A 27,855-nucleotide genomic window follows, 5' to 3' on the forward strand; every position below is an offset into this window, starting at 1 on the left:
CTCCTCCACAAATAGAAAATCATTAAGAACTCTCGGATTTACAACGCCAAGAAAGATAGAATATATAGGACTCCGCTGAACTACATCAACAATCAGCCTCTGACATAAGGCATTCATGAAAACTAACATAGCGACATGGTACTTCAAATTAACAAGGCAAGTGTTGCATTGTCAAGAGGACATATATATCAGGCTCACGCAGAAGAAGTCATGGTGGCAAGGACCAACACATCAGCCGGGTACCTCGCACATTGGGAATCGAGGGAAAGGGGTTTCTAGTCCAAGCTAATATAGATTAAAAACGTATAAAATTATGCATAGTTGTAAATGCATTGGACACTGCATTTGCCCATGGCTAATGGTGAGATGGGGAGATGGGTCACCTTGCGTCCCGATGTCCGAGAGCCACATTTTGGGCCCGTGATGATAGATGGCTAGTTATATTACTTAACTATTAATTATGTTAATTAAGTTGATTATTTATTAGTTATAATTATATTACTCATTTTAGGGCCCTATTCACTCAACTATTCAGGAAAAATTATTTACTCACCTTTTAGAAAGACGACAACCATAATAAAGCCAAAGATATTTTTAATTTTTCATGACAAAAAATCCTATGGATTCATATTTGGTAGAAACATTCTAACAATGTCATTTATTGATCTTTCAAGTGATTACACTGGCGCACACGATGCAAAACACTGCTAGTCGAGCTATGAAGTGTCATGTGAAGCGAGTTTTCTTGGGCAAGCCCCTTATTATTAACAATTTCATTTCAAAAAAGCAAGAAGACCCTCCTCCTCCCTCGGCACTCTCTCTCACACACATAGACGCCAAAACGTACGCTCGCACGTGGGCACACACACACCAGCACGCACCCTCGCACAGAGCCTCGCACGCGTGCTGGCCTCTAAGTATTGCTATTCAGTTGAAGAAACAAATTACGCCAACACAGAGCCTCGCACGTGTGCTGGCCTCTAGGTACCATGCCACCAACTCCTCTCGCCAAAAAAAGGAGACGGATACCAACTACCACCAACTCCTTTCGCGCCGATACATCGTGTTTAAAAAACCTTATAATCTTAACGTAATGTGGTGGAACATTAGAATGGTTAAAGGTTCAATAATATTGCTAGTCTTTCGTTAATTAATTGGTTTTCTTTTTTACCTCATTGTGGGCCCCTATTAGGAAGATTATGTTATCTCAACATTGATCTCATCATGTACAGATTCTATGAAAGGAGAGGATAGAATGTAAATCTTTCAAACATACACGGCCACATGCACCAAAGGCCCGAAATATATTATCACAAAATGATAAAAGTGTAAGTTCAATTCTTGCATTATTCATGTGAAGGCAGCTTCACCTCAGACGACGGAGGAGGAGGCGGCAGCAGTACAGGCCCCCGAAAAGCCCAATGGGGTACCCTATAAGCAGGCCCAGGGGATGCAAAGCCACTTATCCATTGCACAAGTTTTGCCTTACGATCATGCGGTTTTGACCCCGTACTTGTATTGCTCGGTTTAGCACCGCCACTGGCCGAGCAAAGTGTGGGCAAGGGGAATCCGCACAAGCCCGGATTGTCCTCAAAGCTGGTGTAGTTGTACCTGGTGTTGAAGTTGTTGGCATTGGGGATGGGGCCTTGCAGGTGGTTGTGCGAGACGTCAACCACGGATAGGCCGCCCAACAAGCCCAGCTCTGGAGGAATGCCACCAGTGAGGTTGTTATAGGAGACGTCTAGCACTTCCAGATAGATGAGGTTGCCAAGGCTGGGCGGAATCTTGCCTTGAATGAGGTTATGTGATAGGTTGAGGCCTGTGAGGCCCAGGAGCTCCCCGAAGCTTTCGTCAATCTCACCTTCCAAGAGATTCATCGAAACATCGAAGAAGATCCTACTGCTCATTATGTAGTGAAGGACCTGAGAGCTGAACTTGAGCGTCACGGGGAGCTCCTCGTAGAGCGTCGACTGGTTTTGAGTGGAGTTCTGGTTTAGCTTGAAGTAACTGAGATGGGTGACGGTGTTTGGCATGCTGCCACTGAAGCGGTTGTTGGAAAGATCGAGCGCCTGCAACAGGGGGAGCTTCCACACCCACCCGGGGATCTCTCCGCTTAGCTTGTTGTAGCTCATCACAAGCACCCGCAGCTTTGATAGTCCAGTTGTAGTAAAATTGAAAGCACCTGAGAGGTTGTTACTCCCCACATCAAAGAGTACAAGCTGTTGGCAATCTGTGAAACCACGGGGCAGACCTCCGACGAGGCTGTTTTGCTGCACTGTGAACGTCTTGATCTTCTGCATCTTGGAAAGATCAAACTGCTCTATTGTCCCCGTGAGGTTGTTTTGGAAGAGGCGTAGTGCCAGAAGATTGGTGCAGTTCTCCAGAGCCTTGGGAATAGGCCCGCTCAGCGCGTTGTTGGAAAGATCAAGCACTTGAAGCTGTGCCAACCTGCCAAGCTCCTTGGGTATCCTTCCAGAAAGCTTATTGTTTCCAATCAACAAGTTGTTTCTCAATGCACTCAGCTGGCCCAGAGTTACCGGAATTTCTCCCTCCAGCCTGTTGTTGTCGATGGTGAGATCTTGCAGGGCTGTGCAATTTCCCAAGGTAGAGGGAATGTTCCCTTGAAGGCGGTTTTTTCGTAAGTACAAGACTTGAAGCGTCTGTATTCTTCCAATGGAGCTAGGGATAACGCCTTCCAGCTGATTAGTATCAATAAAGCGATTTGTTATGGAGCCGCCAACGGCCAAGCCATGAAGGAACTGATCTGGGATGATGCCCGACAGATTGTTTGTGCTGAGCTCTATCTCTTGTATGTTTGGAAGCTGACCAAGTTCAGGCGGTATGGATCCTTTCAAGCTGTTCCATTCCAAGTGTAAGGCCTGCAGGGCTGTGCAATTTCCCAAGGTAGAGGGAATGTTCCCTTGAAGGAGGTTTTTTTGTAAGTACAAGCCCTGAAGCGTCTGTATTCTTCCAAGTTCAGGCGGTATCCCACCGGTGAGATTGTTACTTAGGAGATACAGCGTTTCTAGGCTAGTGAGGTTTTGTAACGTTGCAGGGATAGGACCTTGGAGGCTACTGTGAGACAAATCCAAAGAGTTTAAAGATGTGCAACGTCCTAAGGAAGGAGGAATCTCACCTGTGAGGTTTACCCCATCAACAGCCAGTTGTCTTATGGTTGGACAGAAGTCGAAATCTTCCGGCAAGGATCCATGAAGCTTAAATGGCCTTTGGCTCGTGCTGTCGATGGTTTCTGCAGTCTGAGCATCCTCCACCACCAAGGTCTGTAGCAAAGGGAGCCGCCAGATTTCCGTTGGAATAAGGCCTTGTAGTCCGATGACATTCAAGAACAGAACTTCCAACTGCTGGCAATCACCCAATGAGGGAGGAATGGCTGACCCTGTCGACAATAACGAGCACGCTTAGAGCCGGAAGCTGCCAAATCTCTGGCGGGATAAATCCGCCAGTTGTTTCTAAAACGAGCGTTTGTAACTGCTTGCATTGACCCAGTGATGGCGGTATTCCACCCACAAACACGTTGCTGCTCAAGTCAAGGGTGAGGAGGGCGGAAAGATCTCCGAGGGACTCCGGCAATTCGCCGTTGAGCAGGTTGAAGGAGAGGTTGAGGTGTTGAAGGGCACTGTGGGGGAGGAAGAGGCCGCTGGGTAGACTGCCGGAGAGGTTGTTGTGGGAGAGGTCGAGTGTGGAAAGAGCAGGAAGGAGTGCGAGAGAGGGGGACACGGAGCCAGACAGATTGAAGCCCGCGAGGTTCACACCGACTACGTGCAGGTTCTGGGCGTCGCAGACGATGCCCGCCCACGCAGCTCGTCCGCCAGCGCCCCCCTTGCATGGGTTCCCTGCTGCGGATGAATGAGAGTTGCTTGTGCCGTGCCAGGATGCAAGCCGTGAAAAAGGATCACGGGTGATGCCCGCCTTGAACGCCAGCAGAGCTTGGGCTTCATTACTGGAGGGTGAGGTTTTAGCTGGCGTACATATTACAGCCCTTCCTAATAATAACATCATGATGCTACAAAGAATGCCTAGACGCTGCACGGTGCGGATCGTTAATGCCATCGCGAGACTGCCAAACCAGCTTTCAAAAATAGATGTTCTGCTGCATGAATCCTTCTGCCCAAGAACATTATTTTATAACCCAAAAAGGCCAATAATGATCACGACTCGAGAATCAATAGTGGAGGAGACGACCCACTGGCGGATGGTGGATGCCGGCCCCGGATGGGAGGACTAGACTCACTAGACTCATGATCAGAAGGACTAGACTCACTCAATAGTGGAGACTAGACCCACTGGATGGTACCTAGAAGGCTAGAATGCCTAGAAGCTGCACGGTGTGGATCGTTAATGCCATCGCGAGACTGCCAAACCAGCTTTCAAACCGGCTGCATGAATCCTGAGCATCGCTTCTGCGCAAGAACATTATTTTATAACCCAAAAAGGGCAATAATGATCACGACTCGAGAGTCAATAGTGGAGACGACCCACTGGCGCATGGTGGATGCCGGCGGGCCCAGGACTAGACTCACTAGACTCGTGATCAGAAGGACTAGACTCACTCAATAGTGGAGACTAGACCGACTGGATGGTTTGAACTTTAAATGAGTGCTAGGAGAAAAGAAATTTCAATTAGCTCCCATCTTGCTTCGATATGTAAAGTTCCCCTTGTGACAAACCCTTATAATCTTCTCCCCATACTCCGGAGACAAGTGAACACACCACTCCCATCACTTTCTACATCTCTATCTCTCTCTCTATATATTATCTTCTTAATCTTAGGGAAGAGTTTCACAAAGCTACCACATGGCAAGAATTTGGAGGTTCTGGAAGGGAAAGAGGAGGTGTGGGTAAAATTTGAATTTGGAGTCTCAAAAGACATGCGAAGCACAGGTTGCCCACTAGCAAGAATTATCACAACACACGTGTCTTCACCATTCTTGATGATTTTCTATTGCACGTCACCATTATTAATGACTTTCTATTGCATGTCACCATTATTAATGACTTTCTATTGCACTAGTCACCAACATCACCATTAGTGATCACTATTATTTATTGACTTTCTCATTTCTTATGGTACTAGTCACCAACTACTACCATCACCATTATTGATGATTCCTATTGCACACAACGTTTATTTTTGCAAGTTGTAGTACCCTTCTAAGGGGCATTTGGCCTTCAAGAGAATTGAAGAAAAATTTTGAACCCTCAATAGAAGGATAGGGTTAAAAAATAGCCCTTCTCAAAAAAAGGTTTGAAATGGCCTTGGTAGCATTTTTGAGGTTTTTAAAAAGTAATTTATATTAATAAATATAAAATCATGCTTCGTATAGCTTCTTTACTCCCTTTTTAATGTTATTTCAATTTGCCTTTTTAATCTTTGGGATCTTACTTACACCTTACAACCTTGGACCAATGAGCTTATCAATTTGATACCTCTAGTTGGTTAAGGCTACATGAAAGTAGGTGGAGGGGGTGGTGGATTAACCTTGGGTTCACCAGGAGAGAGACTAGCAGGAGCACCGCCAATGCTAGGCATAGTTAATTAGAATGCAGTGTGCCATCGCCAACTTTCAAAAATGAATGTTTAGTTGAATCTTGACCATCGCTTCAACCCAACAAGATACTTTATTTTATAACCCAAAAGAAATAATGATCAGGACTCGATTATGAAGAGAGGACAACTCGTCATTGGGGGATGGTGGATGCCGAATCAGTTTCACTAGAGTCACTAGAATGTGGTGGATGGGGGCGAGGCCTCGAGAGGATGATGGTGCACTGAGAAATGTAACGCATTTGGTCTAGTCTCAGTAGTGGTGGCAATACGAAATTACGACCATAAGAACACTGACATGAGCTTAAAAGTAGGGAATTTGGACTCTGAGACTGGAGCCAACACCTTGTGCACTTAAAAAATGCACGCCCAGTGTTTCTTTTTGAAATATTTTATGCCTTTTTCCGTAGATGTTGTTCCATGCGATTAAAAAAAAACTTTCTTTCAACCAATCAAAATACGACAGCTTCTCTCTCTCTCTCTCTCTCTCTCTCTCTCTCTCTCTCTCTCTCTCTCTCTCTCTCTCATCAAACATACACTATGGCAAGCCAAGAAATGTATCAAAGGTCCATTTGTTATGAAGACTTGGTGATGAATACATTTTGAGTGGGATTGAATCGTGCTCAATGCACAGTCTTTTCTTGAAAAAAAAGTCATGTCTTCCTTAAAAAAAGTCATTATTATGTTTATGTGCCAAGAAATGCTTACATAAGAAACCTCAAAGCTCTAAGCTCACTTAAGGGGAGATAACTTCAAGCCTAAACAAGAGCTAACAAACGTGAAATGGAAGGTGGGTTGGACTAGCGTGTAAAAGTAATCACACAAACAAAAGCTAGCGAGCGTGAAACTAGGGAGGGTAGGTTGATGGGTGTGTTTAAAGTTAATCATACAGTCACAATGTAGGCGGGTGTTTAAAGCTAATCACAACGGTCGCTATTTAGCTCTTCAATCGTCTTTTACGTAGAAATTTTGGAGTAAGGAGTTGCTTGCAAATCTTGGAAATTGTGTTTACTGCCAAACCAGCTTTCAAAAATAGATGTTCTGCTGCAGGAATCCTAAGCATCGCGTCTATTATTTTATAACCCAAAAAGGGCAATAACGATCACAACTCGAGAGTCAATAGAGTGCTAGGCATAGTTACTTAGAATGCAGTGTGCCATCGCCAACTTTCAAAAATGAATGTTTAGTTGAATCTTGACCATCGCTTCAACCCAACAAGATACTTTATTTTATAACCCAAAAGAAATAATGATCAGGACTCGAGTGTCAAGAGAGGACAACTCGTCATTGGGGGATGGTGGATGCCGAATCGGTCTCACTAGAGTCACTAGAATGTGGTGGATGGGGGCCAGGCCTCAAGAGGATGATGGTGCATTGAGAAATGCAACGCATTTGGTCTAGTCTCACGAGTGGCAATACGAAATTACGATCATAAGAACACTGACATGAGCTTAAAAGTAGGGAATTGGGACTCTAAGACTGGAGCCAACACCTTGTGCACTTAAAAATATGCACGCCCAGTGTTTCTTTTTGAAATATTTTATGCCTTTTTCCGTAGATGTTGTTCCATGCGATTTAAAAAAACCTTTCTTTCAACCAATCAAAATACGGCAGCTTCTCTCTCTCTCTCTCTCTCTCTCTCTCTCTCTCTCTCTCTCTCTCTCTCTCTCTCTCTCTCTCTCTCTATATATATATATATATATATATATATAATTGTTATATAAAGGAAGAGTTTTACAAAGCTTCCAAGTGGCAAGATTTTGGAGGTTTGGGAAGAGGAAGAGGAGGTTCAAAGAGGTTTGGGTAGAACTTGAATTACTGAGCCTAAGCATTACCTATTTATACAAGTTGTTTTAGGGTGGTTGCAAGATCAGGGTGCCAAGTTTTGTCCACTCAGGCACCCTGTAAACAGTAAAAAAAATAGGCCATTTGTTTACCTTTAGTGGCTAATCTCTCTTAGAAAATGAAGGAATTTCCTTTCAAGTTCTTTTGTTGGAACATCACATTCAAAGTTGGGAATATAGTTTCAGAATCTGATACACAAAAGCCCAATGAACGCCTACCAATGGGAGTAGCGGTGTCTACGAGATGGCCCAGCGGTAGTTAAGGAGATAGAACTAGTAGATCCAGGTGACGAGTCTAAACGAGTTTTTATTGCTCTCAAGACCTCACCAAGACGGAAGAAGCTACACTTAAGATGCTTCTTAAAGAATTCAAGGACATATTTTCTTGGACATACCATGATATGAAGGGTGTTCCACCCAATGTGGTGCAACACACAATTCCAATGATTAGCACTACTAAACTGGTCCAGCAACGTCCCTACCCAATGAATCCCAAGTATTCAAAGATTGTACAAGAGGAAATTGAAAAGCTTATAAAATGTGGATTCATATACCCTATTGAGCACTCAGAATGGGTTTCTCCGATAGTCATTGTACCAAAGAAGAATGGGAAACTCAGAGTGTGCGTTGATCTCAAAAAGGTTAATGTAGCCACCAGGAGAGATCATTACCTCTTGCCGTATTCGGAACATGTGCTTGAAAGAGTTGCAGGCAAGGAGGCTTATAGCTTTTCAGACGGGTACTCTGGTTATAATCAGATCACAATTGCAGTAGAGGACTAAGCTAAAATAGCTTTTATAACAGATTTTGGAGTGTTTGCCTTTCGCGTCATGGCCTTTGGCTTAACCAATGCACCTACAACACTCCAATGATTGATAAACACAGCCTTTAAGGAATATCTAAGGGACTTTTGTGAAGCCTTATTAGATGATCTTTGTGTTCATTCCTCTTGGGACAAGCACTTGATGTGTTTACGAAAAATATTTGAAAAGTGTTGATTATATCGCATCTCATTGAATCCTTTCAAATGCCAATTCTGGGTTAAACATGGAGTTATTCTAGGGCATATAGTGTCCAAAAATGGGATTTCCACCGACAAAAGTAAAATCAAGGTCATTCTGGAATTGCCCCCACCCACCAACTATAAGGGAGTCCAGTGCTTTATGGGCCATGTTGGCTATTATCAAAGGTTTATTTTATTCATCATTGAGATAGCTTGACCATTGTACAAGCTTCTCATCAAGTTTATTTGGACCGAAGATTGTGACTGTGTATATGAGTTATTAAAGAAGGCCCTGGCAAGTGCTCCAATCTTACGAATGCCTAACTAGGATTTAATCTTCCATGTGCATATTTATGCATCAAACTTTGCTATTGGGTGTGTACTAACTCAACCTAGAGAACATAAACTAGACTACCCCATTAGCTTTGCCAGCCTCACCACTTGAACGATGCTGAAATGAACTACACCACTACTACGGAGCCAGAAGGGTTGGCAATGATATATGCAGTAAAGAAATTTTGTTACTACCTTCTTACCACCAAGTTTGTTTTCTATGTGGATCATCAAGCATTGTTGTATCTGGTGAACAAACCATGCTCCATAGGAAGAATCACACGATGGTTGTCATTAGGGCCAAAAACGTCTCAAAATGGGCTGTGTAAGGAATTCGCTAACTTGCTAATTAGTAGAACGTTGACGGTCAAAACGGCTCCAAATTTGGCCGTTTTGGATATTTAAAGCGTATCTATGTGATTGAACACATATCTAAGTACATATTTTAAAATCTAAAAAAATATATCGTTTTCATGCTACTCTTTAATGGCTCGTCTCGAAATTTATCCTCTTTTAGTGACTTCGTGACAAATACTTATTTCTCTTACTTTTGAATAACCATTCTCTCCGAACGCGCTCTCATCCATTCTCCAAAAAATTTCACAAGCTTATTCTTAGTTTCACTCCTCTGCTTCTCTAAGAATTTCACAAGCTACATCTCATTCTCATTCTTCTGCGTCTCTCATCTTCTAATAGCTCTGCTAATATTTTTAGCTCTGTTAGTAATGAGTGATACATCTAATCGTAAGTTTCATTTGAATATCAAGCTCAACCAAGAGTATGCAACTACACGGAGTGTCTACCAAAGACCCCTTTCATGTGCGAATGAAGCTCAACATCTTCGCAAATGAAGGAAAGAAGCATATTGACCTATGAACAGATGGAAGTCTATATCCACCGGATCCCAGAACAGGAAGGTATCCTTCTTTTCACACACCACATGATTTGATTAGATTTGTTGGTGATGGGGTGGATGGCTTACTTGGTTATAGTTCAAGACTATCTCAATCACATGCAAAATATATTACATATCTTCAAAATACTTTATCTTTGAATGCAACAAAAATTATAGAACTTGAAAACAAAATAGTGTCTTTGAAACAAGAAAATGATCAATTGAAAACCTTAAAAGAAACTCCAATAGGGTTAAGAGCACGAGTAAAACGAATGCGGGATGTAGTTAACTTGACAGAGAGATCTGGACAAAGGAAAAAAAGGTTAAAACTTGTAAGAGATCATGTTACTACCCTTCTAGGATTTGACATGTCTAATGCTCAGGAAAGGGTAAGATTTTTGAATGAGCTTATGAATAGGTCGGATATCTTGAAACTTTTGAAACTTCCTGAAAATCAAACTAAAAAAAAACTAGTCTTTCAACATCTACTAAAAGATATGGACTTATTGGTCCAGCCTTCCCAAATGCAAGAAGTTTGTGACACAGTGGGAGTGAGTAGAAAGGGATACAGAGCCATCTCTAAAACCTAGTTAGGGTCCTTAAGTATTACAAAATCAAAGCTTTTGGGTTGCCTAGACCTCACAATGTTGGAAAATATAGAACTCTGTTAAATGAGGAAATTTCCAAATATTTCGGAGAGTATTTCTATATTGAGGGAACAATGCCATATGAGAGAGAAAAAAAAATCGCCTTTTGAATACAACGTTTATAATAATATTTGGATGAACATTAGAAAAGTCCGATCTTTTATGGTGAGATATTACAACATTCGAGAAATAGATTGTGAAGGAAAACTTGTATTTGTTATAAAATTAGATGAAGCTCAAATCCAAAAATGTCAAAAAATGGAAAGAATATCTATATCCCTAATGAATAAAGCATTGGACTATAGTCAAGGTAAGCTTGATTCTCCATACCACAAAACTTAATCAGAAATGGAGCTATGGTGGATTGGATCAGCTCATGTGCCAGTAGAGAGTCATGAAACATTAAAGTGGCTCTTTTCACATACAGACATTCCTTCAGTTATTCAGCGCCAAAATGCAGGTGAACACCTTCATGTAGACGACATAGGTGATTTCATTGTGGAATGGCATTTGAGTGCCGACCTCAAGGCGTTGAAGTGTATGTTTGGTGTATGTGGAGGAGCAAATACCAAATATCCATGTCTTTATTGCATGGCAAGCACAGGGACAAGAGAATGGCTTGCAGAAAATGAGATTGGAAAACCACCATCCAAAAATAATGTGAATGCTGTCGATTATCCAACTTCTGTTAAAATTTGGGATCCAATTCTACCAATACATTTAAAAAATGTGCATATATGTACATTGCATGCAGAGATAAGAATCTTGGACAAATTGCTCCGACTTCATCTGGACTATGCATATTCTATTAAGCCGACTAAACTTGCAGATGAGTGCATAGAAAAATGCGAAGCCTTGCTCTCTCAAATGGGTTTCCATGGTGGCGAAGTGCATCTTAAAAAAGATCCTGTTCTTTCTAGAGGTACAGGTGATGTTCTGCAAGATGTTTCAATGGGAGGAGCAAAAGCAAGAAGATTTTTGAGCAACCATGACACCAAACAAGTCAATGCAATGTGGAACTGCTGGAAACATCTATGTGTCATTACCACAAATGTCAAAAGTAGACCAGATGTAGCCAATAAACGTATGGAAGTTTGGAAAAAACTCGACAATTTTTTCAAAGTCCTAAGACAACAAGTTGGTTCAAATACTTATGCAGATGATTTCAAAAAAGCAATAAAGCTTTTAATAAAAGCTATCATAGATGCCTGGGGAGAAAAAGACATAACTTATTACTTGGTGAGTGTTCAGACTTATCAAAACAGTTAAAATTAAAGTGTAATTTCTTAAATTTACGAACAAAGAATTGTCTTTGTAGCATATTCTTTACTTGCATGGACCATATTTTGCTACAGAAGGACCCCTTGCAACATGAAACACACAAGGAATGGAAAAGTCTCACTATCAAGCGAGAACTTCCTTTTTCAGATGTACCAGAAGAGGAGGTGGTCAAAGAAGAAGCAATGCACTTAAAGAATTATTCAATTGGTTCTACATGAGGCAATTACAAAGGATGAGATCAAAGAACCAGCAATCTGAAACTACACAAACACCTCAAGATAGAGACTAATGATTTACTAACACATTTTTACCTCTTACAAAATATTTGCTGAATTATAATCAGTCCTTGCAAAATATTTGCTGAATTATAATCAGTCCTTGCAAAATATTGTGTGTACATTAGTTTTTGATTCTCTTGGGACTATTTGGCATGTCACCTCTGTATCTCAAAAAATTTCTCCTTCTATAACCTCCAAGAAGATTGATATCTGAGCGCTGCAGATGCATAGCTAGAGTAGCAAAGAAAGTATCCTGCTCTTGAGGCATTGAAACCTGCAGCATATCCAAAGATTCTAAGAGCAGCAGCTCTCTCTAGAAGCAAGACCTTGTTAGCATTTATTTGAAGGGGAGTGTATCCCATGAACCTTGACAACACCTTCAAGGTAAATATTGGCAACTCAGCATCTTCAGAGAAGTTCATGTGGAATGCACAGAACATAGCCTTATCCAATGTAGGTAAGTAGTGCATGAGAGCAGATGAAGGCCTTCTTGACCTAGTCTTTGTAGCTTTCACTCTGCTGCCTTTAGCTCTTCCTAGAAAATCATCCTTATCAAGCAATTCAATCTGCAAGACAAAAACCTCACTTTAAAAAAATTACAATCACAATAACATTTTGCAAAAGATTAAAAGGAAACTACCTTCTGCAACTCATCCTCACTTACTACTTTGTCTTTCATCAAGTTGCATGAGCCAACCCTTTCCACTTTATCAGAATCTGCCTGAAGCTTGAAATCTTTGCCAAAAGACTCTACACCTAACTCAATAAGCCTGTTCTCAAAATCCTCATCTCTAAGGGAAGGTTTCTCCTCATCCACTCTTTTAAGGCACAAGGCAAGTGCATCAGGAGCATGGATAAATGAGTGGTCAGATGTTTGCAAATCAAGTGCCAAAAACTCTTCCTTTGACTCTACTTTTGTATCAATAAAGTCTTTGGTCACCTCACAAGCTTCTGAAATTGCTGCAATACAGTAGTCTTCCCTGATATTGAAGAGACATTGAAGATAGGACAAAGGAATAAAATCTTTCTCATTGATATAGACGAAAGGAAGGCTTGGAACAGTAACAGAGGATTCAGATATGCTTGCTTCCTCTGAGGGCTCTTCAGTAACAGTGAAAGCCCTAATTTAGCAACATCAAGATTTGCACTTTCTTTCTCCTCAGCTTGAACATCAATTTCTTCCTCTTCTAAAATCTCACTTTTCTCTAGCTTTGAGACTGTGGTGACATTTAAGTTTTCTTCCTCCTTCTCTGCATCAATTTCTGATTCTTGCTCTTTATCTTGTATCTCTGCTCTCAAAAATAGAAAAAAAAGAAAGGAGTCATCTTTGGGGACAAGGTTACAAAGCTTTTTATGAATTGGACAAGAAATGGATGAAGGGCATGTGAAAGAGATTCTATTTGAAAATCTATTGAGCCTCTTTGTAACTTTGGCTTTCTCCACTGACAGCTGAGTAAAATCGGTAAGGTGACAAAATCATTGTCTCCGATATGAAAACAATGAGCTTCAATTGACATTTCAAATTGTTTGTACTCCTCTTCAAGAATGTCCTTAAGCTTCATCAAAACATCTGAAAGAACAAACCTTGGATTGAATATCTCCACTGCATCTACGTATACCTTCATGTCATGACCATCTTGCAAAATAGCATTCAAGAGTCTTTCACTTGGGCTTTCTTCAACAAGTTCATGTCGTCCCTCAACACTTTTACTCATTGTGATATTTGAGAAAAACGCTGGAACAATTCTGAAGAAGGCTTGGAAGTCTTTATATGGCAGAGCCCGAACTAAGCGAAAATAACTGGTCCAAAAGTTTTGGAATGCTTCTATCGCTTGGTGCGGGCTTTGGCAATTTGAAGGATCGAAAAAAAAGAGAGAGTTTTGCAAAATAGAGCTTGGAAGTCACTATATGGCAGAGCCCGACTAAGCGAAAATAAGTGGTCAAAAAGTTAAGGGCCTTGGCAATTTGAAGGTTCGAAAAAAAACGAGAGAGAGTTTTTGAGAATATCCGATGGAGCACGTGGAGCATGGCAAAAATACCTTAAATAGTGACCGTTCGTGCCACACGTGGCAAAAATGATTGCATGACACGTGTATCCAACGGTCCTATGTACGACGAATTCGAGGTATAAAAATTTAATTTTCTTGAAAACATTTCTATTTTTCACCGACACGGTATCAAGTGAAATTGCTCCTCCGAAATTCTCGGAATCTCCTTTTACCCTTCTCACCCATATCAAGCGATAACGCTCATCCGAACATCTCGGACCTTCTTCATCGCTTGGTTTCGGATCCTCCCCTATCACTTGGCCATACCCCCAATCAAGCGATAATGCTCATCCGAACATCTCGGACCTTCTTCATCGCTTGGTTCCCGATCCTTCCCTATCACTTGGCCATACCCCGAATCAAGCGATTGAGCTATTCCAATCCATTTGGAAGCTTTTCATCGCTTAGTTCCATCTCCTATAGTCATTGCCCGAATCAAGCGATAGAGCTAATCCAACCAATTTGGATCCACCCCATCGCTTAGTTCGGGCCAGTGTTAGTTTTTTTATCTCAACTCACAAATCACCCCGATCGGGTCTATTCTTTTTCTTTAACTTCAATGGCGAGGACAAAACAGACTGCAAGGAAAGTCTATGCCCCTTTGGAGACTGAAAAAGCTCAAGACAAACCACGATCTTCCAAAAAGCCAGTTGTCGATGAAAAACAAGAAAAGCCTCCTCCAAAGCCTCGTGCTAGGGCAACAGCAAGAAAGAGATTAAACTATCAGGTGAAGTCACTAAGAGAGATCAAAGCGGGACAGAAATCTACTAATCTTCTCATCCCTTGACTTCCATTTATGCGGGTTGTCAGGGACATATCAGAAAGGTTAATTGGTAGAATGAGAAACACAAATCTTGATAAAGTCCGATGGGAGTCACAGGCCCTTATGTGTCTTCAAGAGGCTGCTGAGGATTTTTTGATCGACTTTATGAATGATGGATACATTGCTGCTGCATTTGCTCATAGGATCACTCTCATGAGCAAAGGTTTTGTGCTTGTGTCCAGACTTAGATACAAGTTTGACAAAGCTTTGGAACCCATTCCAAGTCAAGATATGAGGACTTTTGAAATTCTAAATATTCCTCCAGCAAGACAACCCAAACAATCAGTTGTTATTGAAGATGTTTCGCATACTTATAGTACAAGAAAAGCTCAAGATATTAAAGAAGAAGTGGAGAAAGAGAGAGAGCAGGAGAAGATTATAGAGGATGCCATTCTTTCTCAGCAAGCTGAAATTCTTCATGCATCCAATTCAGAACTTTATCAGAATGTAATAGGTCAAATGGTAGTAGATGTCTCCATGCATGGAGAGGATGAGGCTTATTGTGACATTGCCCCTGAAGACACAAACTGTATGCTTCTGAATCACAATATTGAGATATGTGACACAGTCCTCTTTATCTGTCTCAGGTTTGTGTGGATTTCCTTTTGCTTTCTTGATGGATTTCTCAGATTCCATATTTTATTGATATGTTTTGTTTATGTCTCCAGATGTCTTATGAGGGATCTTCCTGACTCAATGGCTATGCAAGTGACCATTCTTGATCCCCTTGTTACACAGTGCCTTTTCAATAGGCAAGGGGATCTTGCAAGTTTTCCAAAAAACTTTGATATGCTGACATGCAATTACATTGTATACCCTTATGTTGAAGTGTAAGACTCACACTCAATTATCTTTTGTCCATCATTACAATATTCACAACTGATTGCAGTATTCATCTTATCATAGAGGCCATTGGAGTCTTATTATCTTCAATCTATTGGATAGAGATGTAATCTTTATGAATTCTTTAGCATCCATTCATGGGAGAAGTAAAATGTAAGAATCAACTTTACCATGGTTTATGTTCTAGAGCAATATTTTATAAGTTTTCAATTGTTTGGTTGACCCTCAATATTTTATGCTTGCAGTGCTGCCAAACTTATCTTGAGTTTCCTAGGTTCCACCTATGAAGACTACAAACTTGAAGATTTTAAGTACTACAATCAGAAAGTTCCTTTGCAGAAAGACTCAACATCTTGTGGATGGATGGTGCTTGCTAATGCTTGGAGATATCTTGAGTCAAGATTTAGAATGACAACACTTACTGTAAGTTCATGTAATGATAGCATTGATTGATTGGGTCAATACATTTAGTGACTTTCTCATGTTAAGAAATTTTATCATTTTCTTTTGTCTTAGTTGCATGAATATCCAGACTCTTGGGTAAGTTGGGTAAGGGAGAAGGTAGTGTCTATGGTTTTGGAAAGATCTATCAATCAAGTTGATCCTGATTCCCCCTTTCCACCTGAGAAAGGAGCCAAGGGTACAACTTCAAAGAAAAGAAAAAAGGAGGAGAAGAAAAGCCATGTTAAGGATGGCTCATCCAAAAAGAAAAAGACCTCTGCCAAAGAGAAGAAGGAAAGAAAGAAGAGCCCTACAAAGAGCAGATCTTCCAAGGGGAAAAAGAGCACTACTAAAGAGAAGACCCATTCTAAAGGGAAGAGCCCTCAGGCTACAGAGAAGAGCCCTAGCCCTCCTGCTAAAGAGAAGAGCCCTAGCCCTCCTACTAAAGAGAAGAGCCCTAGCCCTCCTGCTAAAGAGAAGAGCCCTAGCCCTCCTGCTAAAGAGAAGAGCTCTTCACCAGCTCAAGAGAAGACTCCTATCAAAGAGAAGACCCCTGTCAAAGAGAAAACCCCAATCAAAGAGAAGACCCCTGGTCAAAGAGAAGAGTGCTACTAAAGGTCTTCCGTTTCACTCACCAGTGAAATTTAAAATTCAGAAGCGTCGTTCATCCAACAAAGAAAGTAAGAGGGCAAATGTTGGCTCTCCATTCAATTTCTTTTTCATGTTCCCCAAGAAGACTGCCAAGTCTCCAAAGCCAATCTCCAAAGAACCTTCTCCAAAACCAGACCCCACTGCCAAATCTCCCTCGCCAACACCTAAAGATCTCAGAGAAGAGCCCAACTTACCACTAGTTGAGGAATCCACTGCAAAGTCTTCCTTTCCAACACCTCAAGAGCTCAAAACACCGGAACTTGAACCTCAATCAGCCAAATTTGATCGAAGCAAACAGAAGAGAGAAAGATTCTCTAAAGATCCAGGGTCATCCCATGCCAAAAGAAAAGTTGATTTTGTTGAGTGATTCCACAAATTGGCTTTTGTTTTGTTCATTTTGTCCATATGAACACACCCTTTTTGGGACTATATTCTGTACTTAAATTCAGTATCAACAATTTGATATTCAACTGTTAAACCTTGTTTTGTGTTGCGAATAATATGTTGACCATTTTTGTGAAGAAGTCAAGACGAAATTTAGCAGAATATATTGATTACATTATTGGAGAAATCCTTTTTAGCTTAATAAACTTGCCCTTTTGCAAGTGGCTCAAATACAACTTTTTTTGGGGGAAGACATGTGATGCATGAGGTTACACTCTCCATCCTTGTACTGACAACAATATCATCTACTTTGAATCTATATTCAGGTGATGTTTCGTCCAGAAACTCAAGCGACTCTCTTACATCTTGTAGTCTCCAGTTTGATGTTACAATAAGGTTCCTAGGATCTATGAATGGATGGACTATGATGTTAAATTCAAACTCTGGACAATTCTCTTCAGAATCCAAAGGGACCCAACTACCAAGCTTGCTTTTCCATCTCCTATAGTCATAGCCCAAAACTAGGGATTGACGACATAGTTGGTATGAGATAGACATAGAATTTGGGCTTACTCTACAACTGATATTGTTGCCAATATGAAAAGTTTCCTTGGTACTCCATCCTTCTCCAAGTATAGTGTCCAGATCAGTCGTAGATAGTCTTCTATTAAGCCACATCGTTCTTGTCCTCTCCAATTCCATTGTATTGAAACATGCCACAAAGACATGTATAGGCAAGAACCATTGAATTTTTATCCTTCTTGAAATCCTTCCAGGAGACATAGCTTTAAGAATATCATCTTTGATTTTGGATTTGAAGCTTGTTATGGTATTTGGATCAGGAGCTTCCCATTTGAGTGACATTAATGTGGGAATAGGTATGTCATATAATTCTCCATGAACACCTTCTCTTGATGGAACCCTGTATTCTACAAAATACACAAATATATCCACTAATTTGTAAAATGAAGGTGGTTTGTCTGCATACATTACATTTGCAATCCCCTTGTGAATTGCTTTGAATGTGCCACTTAAGCTCTCAACAGGCTGCCACTCCACAGCTATTGATGGAAAGATAACTGAAATTAAACAAACAACAAATATATCAGAAGGAGAAATATTGTGTTGTATCAAATAGATAAAGTTCTGTTAAATTACAGTAAGAATGGAGAATTGGATGTTCATCCAAGTTCAACACCATGTCTTTGGCCATGTAGACATGTTGAACTTTTGCAAGCCAGCCATTGTCGGTCACTTTGAAGGCAAGAACACGAGCTTTCCAATGGGATTTCACTTCATTTCGCTTGGTTCTTTTCACCCTGTGGGCACCTTTGCAAGAGGGAAGCATTGTTACCCAATCATTCACACGAAAAGACATGAGTTTCCAAACACCATCCCATCTGGTGTTATGAAAATCACAAGAAGTTATATTATGAGAAGGACGACGTGAGGATGCCATAGAAGCTCGCAGATGAGAGAAAAATGGTGAGTCTTTTGAAAATGCAAAGAAAGGAGAATAAGCCATATGCCAAAATGGAGGGAAGGTGGAAAAGGGAATGAGCCATACCAAAATGGAGAGAAGGTGGAAAGTAGTCGTTTGAAAAAATTTGGTGATTTGTCATTAATAGCGTTGTTTTCAGAGCCTGAAAAGAGAAGATTTCGTATCTTCCTGCTTGATTTTTTGAAATATAAAATGGAACAAGATGTTACTATTTTGGACCCAAACTTTAATGTTAGCCATCGTAAACGTCTAAATTAAGCCGTTTTAGCCGTTCGCCACTAAAATAGAACCGTTAAGAAGACATTTAGAGGAGACAAGAATGCCATACTTTTGTATACGTCTCAATTCACAATTGGACAATTTCTTAATCCTTAGATTAACAAACAGCCCTTTTCTAGCCGTTTTTGGCTCTAATGTTGATTCTTCTTGAGTTTGATTTCACTGTTGTTGTAAGACCTAGCAAAAAACATGTCATGGCTGATCACTTGTCTCGCATACCTAATGGTGAAGCTCCTATGGGAGTTGATGGTGACTTACCTGACACTTCCTTGTTCATGGTGGAGACAATGCCTGAATGGAGTGAGAAGATTGTTAACTTCTTGGTTAATGGTTTTCCACCCAAAGAGCTTCGTAACCCGCACACACCCTATTCACTTGTATATTTCAACACCTCCCCTCAAGTGAATACTCCTAGAACACCTAGACCCTATACCAAGTTTCCCTCTTACTTGATAGTCTGCGATAGTGTCTAGCACACCTCCCCTCAAGTTAACTTAGCACACCTGGACCCTATACCAAGTTTCTCTCTTACTTGATAGTCCGCGCGACCAGTGCCTCAAGTCCCTAATCTCATAGTCCTTGACACACACTCTCTCTATGTGTCCAAGGCTACTATAAGTGCCCACGACCTTGACTAAAGTGCTCACACATGCATCTACCACGTGGCCTACATCATCGGTGGCTCAGAGGTGGTTTTACTTTGTTAGGGTAGGTTACATTGGGTTGTGGGGTTTCTCTCTCTCTCTCTCTCTTAGATTTTCACATGGCTCCTCACTCTTTGGAGCCTCACATCTTCTCTTGTCTTCAGTCTTCTTGTCATGGCAGCTTCTCTCCACGCGTCCATGTCTTCCTCTTCTTTCAGTCTTCTTCTTGTGGTAGCTTCTCTCTTTGTGTCCATGTCTTCCTTCAGCTTTTCTTCTTGTCGGTGTGGATCCTCTTCTTGGAAAAAGATGTTCTTCTTCTTTCATGGGGCTGGGACCATGAGCTTGTCCGTCAGTATGTTGCTTATGTGAGCAACATGTTTAAACATTTTGTTGACAGTTCTTTTGGGCTTTTGATGTTTATCTTGTGTCATTATGCAATGCAAACCCAAATCTATGCGGGAGGTCTTACCTCTTGCCTTATTGTGGACAAGGGCAGTGTCTGATCCCATTTTTACACTGATGTAATGTGCCCAATACATAATGCATATAGCATTCATTCTTATGCACATTCCAAATGCAACCCTGGCTGTGAATAATCTTGAATTTGAGTGTGATTTGTAGGCATTAACCAAGGGTTAAATGCAAAATGATGATTACCACAAATTTATCAGCATAATTCTACCAGAAATTACATTAAATCAAGGGTAACCAATTTGTACGGAATGGTTGGAGTATCAAACCAACTCTGAATTGCAATCTGAAGTTACAGGGATCTGTATCAAATACCTAATGGTTAATTTGAACCCTCAATTGTACCAAAATACAGTGATTAGCATTGATTAATCACTGATTAGTAAATTAATCCTCTATTTTGTGTGCAAAAAACAGAGTATGCGGGGAGCCCAGATCTGAGGCCTTAGAGTTTAAATGAGCTCAAATCCTTTCAAGGCCATCAATAGCAATTAGTCTAGTAGAGAATTAAGCCAAGAAACACAAGATTTGACCAAACATTGAATGCTTAATCTCTGTTTTACCAAAGTTACCTGCAGATTTGATGAAGAGCTTGGATCTCACTGTATACTTGATCAAATCAATTTCTGACTTCACCAGCTTGTAGAGTATGCTTGAAAACCCCTGAAGCTATGAGGAATTAGACCAATTTGATTTCATGAAGTAGAAAATGCAGATTTCCTCCAAAAAAACGGTGCCTGCAATTCGTGCTGCCACCGGCGTTCTGCGCTGATTTGCTTCAATTCCTTTGGGCTGTGTGTAGGCCCTTGAGTCTACTATGAGTACCTAAAAAGGCTTGGGCAAATGGTTGAGCCTACAAGGAGAGGGAGCTCCTCCACTGACTGGGGGTGTAGAGGTTAGTTGAAAAAGAGGTGAAAAATTTAATTTTCTACTAATCCTAATTAGCAAAGTAATTAGCAAGATAATGGGCTCACAAATTGATGGATTCTAGGCTTGGCTCTGATACCATGTTAAAATTACAGCAATGTGATGAGCTATGGTGGATCAAATACTAGAATCAACATCATTAACAAAGTGATTAGATGATAATTAAGACGTGATTAGTGAGCAATTAAGACATGATTAGTGAGTAATTAAGATGTGATTAGTGAGTAATTAACTAATAGCTTAATGTAGGCATGGATAATCAAAAACCAGCAAATTCTCATTAGGCCAATGCCTCTATTTATAGAGTTTACATCAAAGCATCTAATCCCAATGATTTCTCCTTGATTCACTCCACCTCTTTTGCTTGATTCTCTCCAGCTCTCCCAGAATATCTCCACACTTCCTAAATCTTCTCATGCTACCCTTTATTCTCTCCTAGTAGATTCTTCTCCCCTTTTCATAGGTTCTCTCACATTTACAGATTCTCTTTTACAGCCTCTAACCAAGGGCTTGTTCCCGCACACACCCTATTCACTTATATATTTCAACAGCTTCCTGATCTTTATACAAAGTTGCTTTATCAATAAAGGCTTCATGCATGAATCCATAATGCATATTAAGGCATTTAGCCTCTATGCATAGAGTCTCATGCAAAGATCCTCTATTAATAGAGCTTCATGAGCTTCATGAAGCGCTATGCAAAGAGGCTTCATGAAGCTACAAAATATGCAATTTAAAATAAAACTCCCAAGCACCTTAGGGTGCACCATCAAAATGAAAAAAATCAAGAGAGGTGTAAGTGTTGAGCTCTTACTTCAAGAGGCTTGTTTGTGTTGACGACTTGAAGATATAGAGGAAGAGCCTACAAAATCAAACCAAAATAAATCAATTAGTATTATTAATTCTCTACTGAAAAAAGGTTATAAGTAAACTATAGTTTATAATATGGGAAAGGAAGAGGAGAAGTGGAGGCAGAGAATAGGAGAAATGCAAGAGGAAAAGAGCTCTCGGTGCATGCCAGTAGTAGCTACCAACATGCCTAGGTAGCTCTTAGTGCATGCCGATAGTTACTGACATTCATTGGGAGCTCCCGGTGCACATGTTGGTAGCTATCAGCATGCCTGTGTTAACCCTTAGTTATCTGCCAACAATAGTTATACTTTATTCTTATTCATTATTCAACCGACATATTGAAAGGATGTGTTGCTTTGTATCTTAACTGGAAACACCTTATGGTGCAAAGTGCAATCACTTTTGAAGAATATGTAGATACAGATGGTTTGCTGACTACTTGTCTTTTGTATAATTTTGTTTGTGTTGTTATTCATGTATGTTCTTTGTCTATAATGTGTTAACATGAATAACAGTACATGTTGGCCATCCGCCAACACTTTGGTGATCCTACTGGGTTCAATTTTCTTTATAATTCTCTTGTTTTTTTTTTGTTTGCCAGTATGTTCTTTTCCATGTATGGATTCATCACTGGTTGAGAGATTAGGTCTCCCAGCTAATCGGTAATTTTTTTTGTGGTCTTTTAGAGATCGAGAATTTTGAAATCATTCATCATAATGTGGCTTCGTTGTGTGTCATTCCCATTTATGTCTGGATTATGATTGCTGATACCTATGCACTATCTTATATTGACTATTGTCCTGTTGAATTCACCACTATTCAATTAGCCAGTCATTGCGGCATTGTTGATCACATTGAATTTAAAACCATTCATTTTTTTCCATTGGTCGAGTGGTTTGATAATTTTCGTCCATATTTTCCATTACTAAGTGGCATGCCTGTGTCATTTGATTTGGATACTAAGCAAGAACTCGATTATCTATGAAACTCTTTTGAATGAAAAGGAGTATGATTCCTGAAAGCAACGGACCACATGACGACTGACCGGTGAGCAATGTTACGCTACTCAACAAGAACATTTTTACCTTACCAGGCTGGCTGACGAAAATCCTATGGAGGATGCTAGTTAGTACAATTTCGATCACACAGGGATGAATAGAACTTTACTAATGGGAAATCTGGCAATGAATCTAGAAGTCCGGATGAGCTTGTCCGATGGTGAAACTTGTTAGTTTTTTGTCCCTTTCTTGCAGGTCTTGGTGCCAACACCCAACCCTCGGTTCCATTAGGCCTTGGTAGTGCAGCATTGCCACCCGTTGGAAAGGCTCATCGGGTTTCCTTAAAGTATCCAAAGTTCTATGACAAGAAAAAGGAGGATCTAAATACTCATGTCATCAACTTCAAGAATACTTGGTGCACTAATGGTATGCCACCCACTGTTTCCATAGTTACTAAGTGGAATGCTCTCAGCGGCACTTTTGATGGTGAGGCAAGCAACTGGCATGCTCAATATGGCCCCAATCATTTTATTACTTTTGAGATCCTACGAGATGCTTTCCTTCACTGTTTTCAAAAGACCTTTTCCCAAGTGCTAGATAAGCTTTGTCGGGTTGGAACATAAGAGTTTACCAGTAGAGGATTATGCAGTACATTTTGGCACTCTTCATAGTCGGGTGGATCCTGCCGATTGGCCAATTAAAGCCTTGATTGATGAGGGAGTGGTTTGTTTATGTATTGTGTGCAAGACGCAAATTTAGCTGTTGCTTTGGTTAGGGACTTTGATGCATTGGTGGAAGCTGCCCAACATGCTAAGCGCAGCTTGAGAAGTTGAACTTCTAAGAAGGGAAAGAATAAGAAAGATTCGAATTCCTCGGATTTGGACGAGGAAGTGGAGGACACTTCGGATGCAGAATCGGATTCGGATTCAGATTCAAACTCAAAGCACCAAAACCAGAAGACATGGAGGCATAAGCCGGATAAGAAAGTCAAAGAATGACTATTGGTAGTATTAGCAAAGCTCACCAGAGAAAGTGTGGGAGGGACTGGATCAAGATTTCGTCCTACTATCGAGTTTGCAAAGTGCTCCAAAGAAGTCCATACCAAGGAAGAGTGCAAGATGACCTCGTATTGTGCAATCTGCTAGACCACCACACATAGCAAAGAAGCTTGTAGATATAATAGTCATGTTTATCATGCACAATAAGCCATAGGTCTAGTACAACCTAGAGTTTCCATATAACAAGTGACACCCATTAATTTGGTAAATGCTAGCGCACCACCTTATTGTACTTATGGGTGCGAAAGATCCAAGTGGCAATTGTCACTGTTATTCCTATAGAGCCCCTGGTCACCGAAAGTCTAAATGTCCGGTCTGGAAGCACCATCAAGGGTAATTACAAAACATCAAGTGAAGGGGTCTACTTTGCAAGCTTCAACAGTTAATATGGTCCAGATTGAGCTAATATGGTCCCGATTGAGCCTCTTTCGATGGAAGATAGTCCAACAATGGCTGTATTGTGGTGATACTCTCATAGGAGCCAATGATAAGAGAAGCATGAATTGCCAAGGACAAAGGACAACAATCACTTTGAAGCATACATGTATTCAAAAAGAAAGAAGCAATAATATATTCAAAAAGAAAGAAGCAATAATATATGTAGATATACAGATGGTTTATCGACTACTTTCCTTTTGTATACTTTTTTCTGTGTTGTTATTCATTTATGTTCTTTGTCTGCAATGTGTTAACATGAATAATAGTATACGTTGGCCATCCACCAACAGCCTAGGTAGCACCCATAGGAGCTCTCAATGCCGATAGCTATGTGCATGCATTGGGAGATCCCAATGCATCCAGATAGCTACGGGCATATGTAGGTAGCACCTAGCATACATTGGGACCTCTGTTTGGAGGCCCGTATCTCCTAAACCGTATATTCAATAAAGGCACTCTAGGGCTCATCATCAAAAACCTAACATCGAGCTCTTCGACTTTGGACTTGGTCATCTGAATTCAAAATCGACCATTTTGGCCTTCGACCAGTAGCCTCAAGATTCAACTTGAAAATTGAGGGAAAAAACAGCCCAAAAACCACGAAAAATCACAAAAAACAGTGCGAAAACGACAACGAGCCATATTCGAGCTACTTTTTGAGGGTCTAAATGACAAAATCACGGACGGCTTAGGGAAACAAAGTTGTAGTTCTCCAAAAATACTACAACTCCCTCATACAAAGTTTTTCAAAATTTCTTTTGGAACACCCTTAAAAACGTGTTGTGAAACAGGGAAAAAATTATTGGAATTTTTTTTTTGTCTTGAGATAGTGATGGAAAATAGGTTTTAGGACCTCTTCTTCCATCAGGGAAGTTCCTAGCATACGCTTTTTTCGTAAAAATATCTTGAGGTTCACGTGCGTACAATGGCTAAGCTATTTAGGGCGAAAGAACACCCGTGTAATGGGTTGTGGGAGAGTATAAAAAGAAAAAAAAACTGTGTTTGCTCAGTTAAGAGAATTTAGGCACTCTGATATGGCCACGATAGAGGGATTACCAGGGATCACACAAGGAATGAACCCAATGGCTGACATCTTTGAGCCATTGAGATCTATGCCACAAATTCACCTCCCAATACCATTGGTCATGCCTATAACAAGCGTGTCATTAGGTTTTTACACCCTCTATCACTTCGATCCCACTGGGCTTTGGTCCCTTGCCTAACATTCCCACAAATACTATACGTACCAACCCTTTCCTGGTGGATGCCCACACCTTGGATATACTGACTAGTCTAGGAAGGTGGGTGGCCCAAGGACTCACTAAGTCTCTTCCAACAAGAGCACTCACATACGGCCTTAATGACTCATACAGAAATACAGCCGTACAAATTTTCAAAATTATGGGCAAATATGATGGAGCAACAAACCCTGTTCAATTCATTCAAATGTTTGAACAGAGATGTGAAGCCTTTGGAAATCCTAACTATCCCACTAAGATACATGCGTTGAACTTATGCTTAGAGAGAAAAGCTAGTCAATGGTTCATCACATTGATGCCGGTGATCAAGACCAACTTCAAAACCTTGAGATCAGCCTTTATACATGGCTTTTCTAGACAAGGTGATTGGTGGAGTGGAGTAATAGAACTCTATTCAATTGAGTGTCAACCAAATGAATCCATTAGAGATTTTATCCTTTAGGATAAATCTCTTGGACTCACGTTGTGAGTCATGGGAGAAATTAAACGATGTTCAATTGAAGAGATGTTTCATGATGGGCTTGAAGAATAACAGCTTACACCACTTGATCATTATATCTAATCCAGAAACATTCGATCAATGTATCAAAGAAGCAATACGTTTAGATGACAACATGCTAGAAGATGATCATGCTACGATGTGTTACTCATCTAAACCAAGTGAAGCAATGGCAAAAGAAAGATCAATCTCGGAATTGACATTCCCAGAATTTTATGCAGCTTTGCTTAAAACCTTACAGCCAACATCTCTAAGAGAGGATGAAAACCTTCAAAACCAGACATCCTTGATGCCTCTAAAAGTGAGGAATGAAATGCCTTGTGTTGAATGCAATCACTACAACCATACATATCCTCATTGTGTATACAAGGCACCTATTCTTCTATACTGTATATATTTTAAAACCTTTGACCATAGGGTGTTCCGCTTCAACCATAATAGACTTCCATCTCAATGCGCCAAACAGAAATAGTCCAAAGGGTAGAAACTGCTTAGGAACCAGTTAATCAAACACTTCAATGTTTCTATTGTCGTGGACCTCACAAGGTGGTAGACTCCAAAGTTTGGAATACTTCCATGTGCCCATAGTCACTGACACCTTGCGACCAATGTGCGAACGATGTGGCATTGATCACATGTTCTAAGATTTTCCAAGACGAGTTGCTTCACTGCAACTTGTCTCACAAAATACAACTCTTAACATCTTAAGTGTACTAAATGGGCAATTGGCCATGGTACCCTCGAATGTGCTTACATGCTTGTAAGCCAAAGCACAAGAAACAGTAAAAAAGAATGCAAAAAAGACAATACCTTAACATGGGTAGAAGAACATGCTTCAAAAGAGAACCCAAAAGAAGAAGCGAAACCTTCTAAAACCAAGAAAAAAAAACGACAACAAACTGTTGAAACCAAGGTTGAATTAAAAGACAAGGAAAAGGGGTCTGTAGAGGACATAAACCCAAAAGGGGACATAAACACAAAAGAGCCAAAAGCTATACATGATGCAAAAGCATCCACCTCAAAAACCACCACACAAACCTCAACACCCATATGTGAGACACAGGACACAAAAACCCAAAAGAAAATTTGATCTCGTCATATGGATAAACATAATGAAAAACTGACAAACCAAAGAAAGTCTGAGAATGAAACAAGTTCTAGTACATTACTAAGTGAGGATGAAACAATTTCTTACTCTTCGCTCGGTGCACCACATAGACCAATCAAGAAACTAGAACCCACCCAACCACCCCAAATGGATAATAATGAGCACATGACATATGCGGAACACAAAAACCAGGCTGAGGAGAGCATGCTTAGCTTGGTTGAATTTCTTATAGGGTCATCGGTTGTGATTGATCCTCATAATGCCAAACCTAAAATAGCAACCAAGATGCAAAGCCTAGAGGAGTACCGCTTTCCCTTTCAAGAGGAAGACATACTCTCTATAGAAGAGTCATTTGAAACACATTATCAGAACTATACGCTTGAGAAAGCACATGAGGAATTTGATAATTCCCTTACAAGATTAAAACAATCTCTCAAAACATCATTTGGAGGAATGCTCTTCTCTCATGATAAAGCCAGCATCACATCAGCACTTGCACCTTTAAGGGCTCAACCTGAGTTATATAAGGACATAGTGAACTCTAAAATAGGACTGTGAAGATTCGCAAGTTTCCAAACAGCCCTCATTAAAAATTGTCAGAGGACCAAGTGTGCCAGCGTACGCATTCGTCGGTACTCTTGAAAAAGCTGAAAGCTAAAATGAGGATGAAAGTGAATTGGAGTATGAAACAGAAATGGGATCTGAAGCCAAGACAATAACCAAAACATCCATGGTTCCTTTGGAAGATTCTATCATGGTATGGTTGGATTTCCCTATAGGCATT

The 27,855-nt window shown here is 40.5% G+C and overlaps 1 protein-coding gene and 1 pseudogene across 1 annotated transcript; one reads left to right on the forward strand and one right to left on the reverse strand.

Annotated features, from left to right (window-relative positions):
* Nucleotides 1–1,346: 1,346 nt before the first annotated feature.
* Nucleotides 1,347–4,071, reverse strand: LOC147615036 (uncharacterized). Its single transcript, XM_086780028.1, has 2 exons — nt 3,397–4,071; nt 1,347–3,281 (listed from the first exon to the last, which is right to left on the reverse strand). The coding sequence occupies exons 1-2, from the start codon at nt 4,069–4,071 to the stop codon at nt 1,347–1,349; spliced, it is 2,610 nt and encodes an 869-aa protein (XP_086636154.1).
* Nucleotides 4,072–14,454: 10,383 nt separating this feature from the next.
* On the forward strand, nt 14,455–23,707 carry LOC147615037 (uncharacterized; annotated as a pseudogene).
* The last annotated feature ends 4,148 nt before the right edge of the window (nt 23,708–27,855 follow it).

This window comes from Cibotium barometz, chromosome 41, assembly GCF_041138505.1.
Source record: "Cibotium barometz isolate CiBa-2024 chromosome 41, ASM4113850v1, whole genome shotgun sequence".
NCBI classification, from domain to species: Eukaryota; Viridiplantae; Streptophyta; class Polypodiopsida; order Cyatheales; family Cibotiaceae; genus Cibotium; species Cibotium barometz.

Bases quoted from the DNA above. Each gene is read 5' to 3' on its own strand.
- LOC147615036 (XM_086780028.1), bottom strand. From the start codon at position 4,071: ATGGCATTAACGATCCGCACCGTGCAGCGTCTAGGCATTCTTTGTAGC. The intron at 3,282-3,396 runs GTCAGCCATTCC...CCTTTGCTACAG, and splicing joins TGCTCGTTATTGTCGACAGG to ACCTTGGTGGTGGAGGATGC.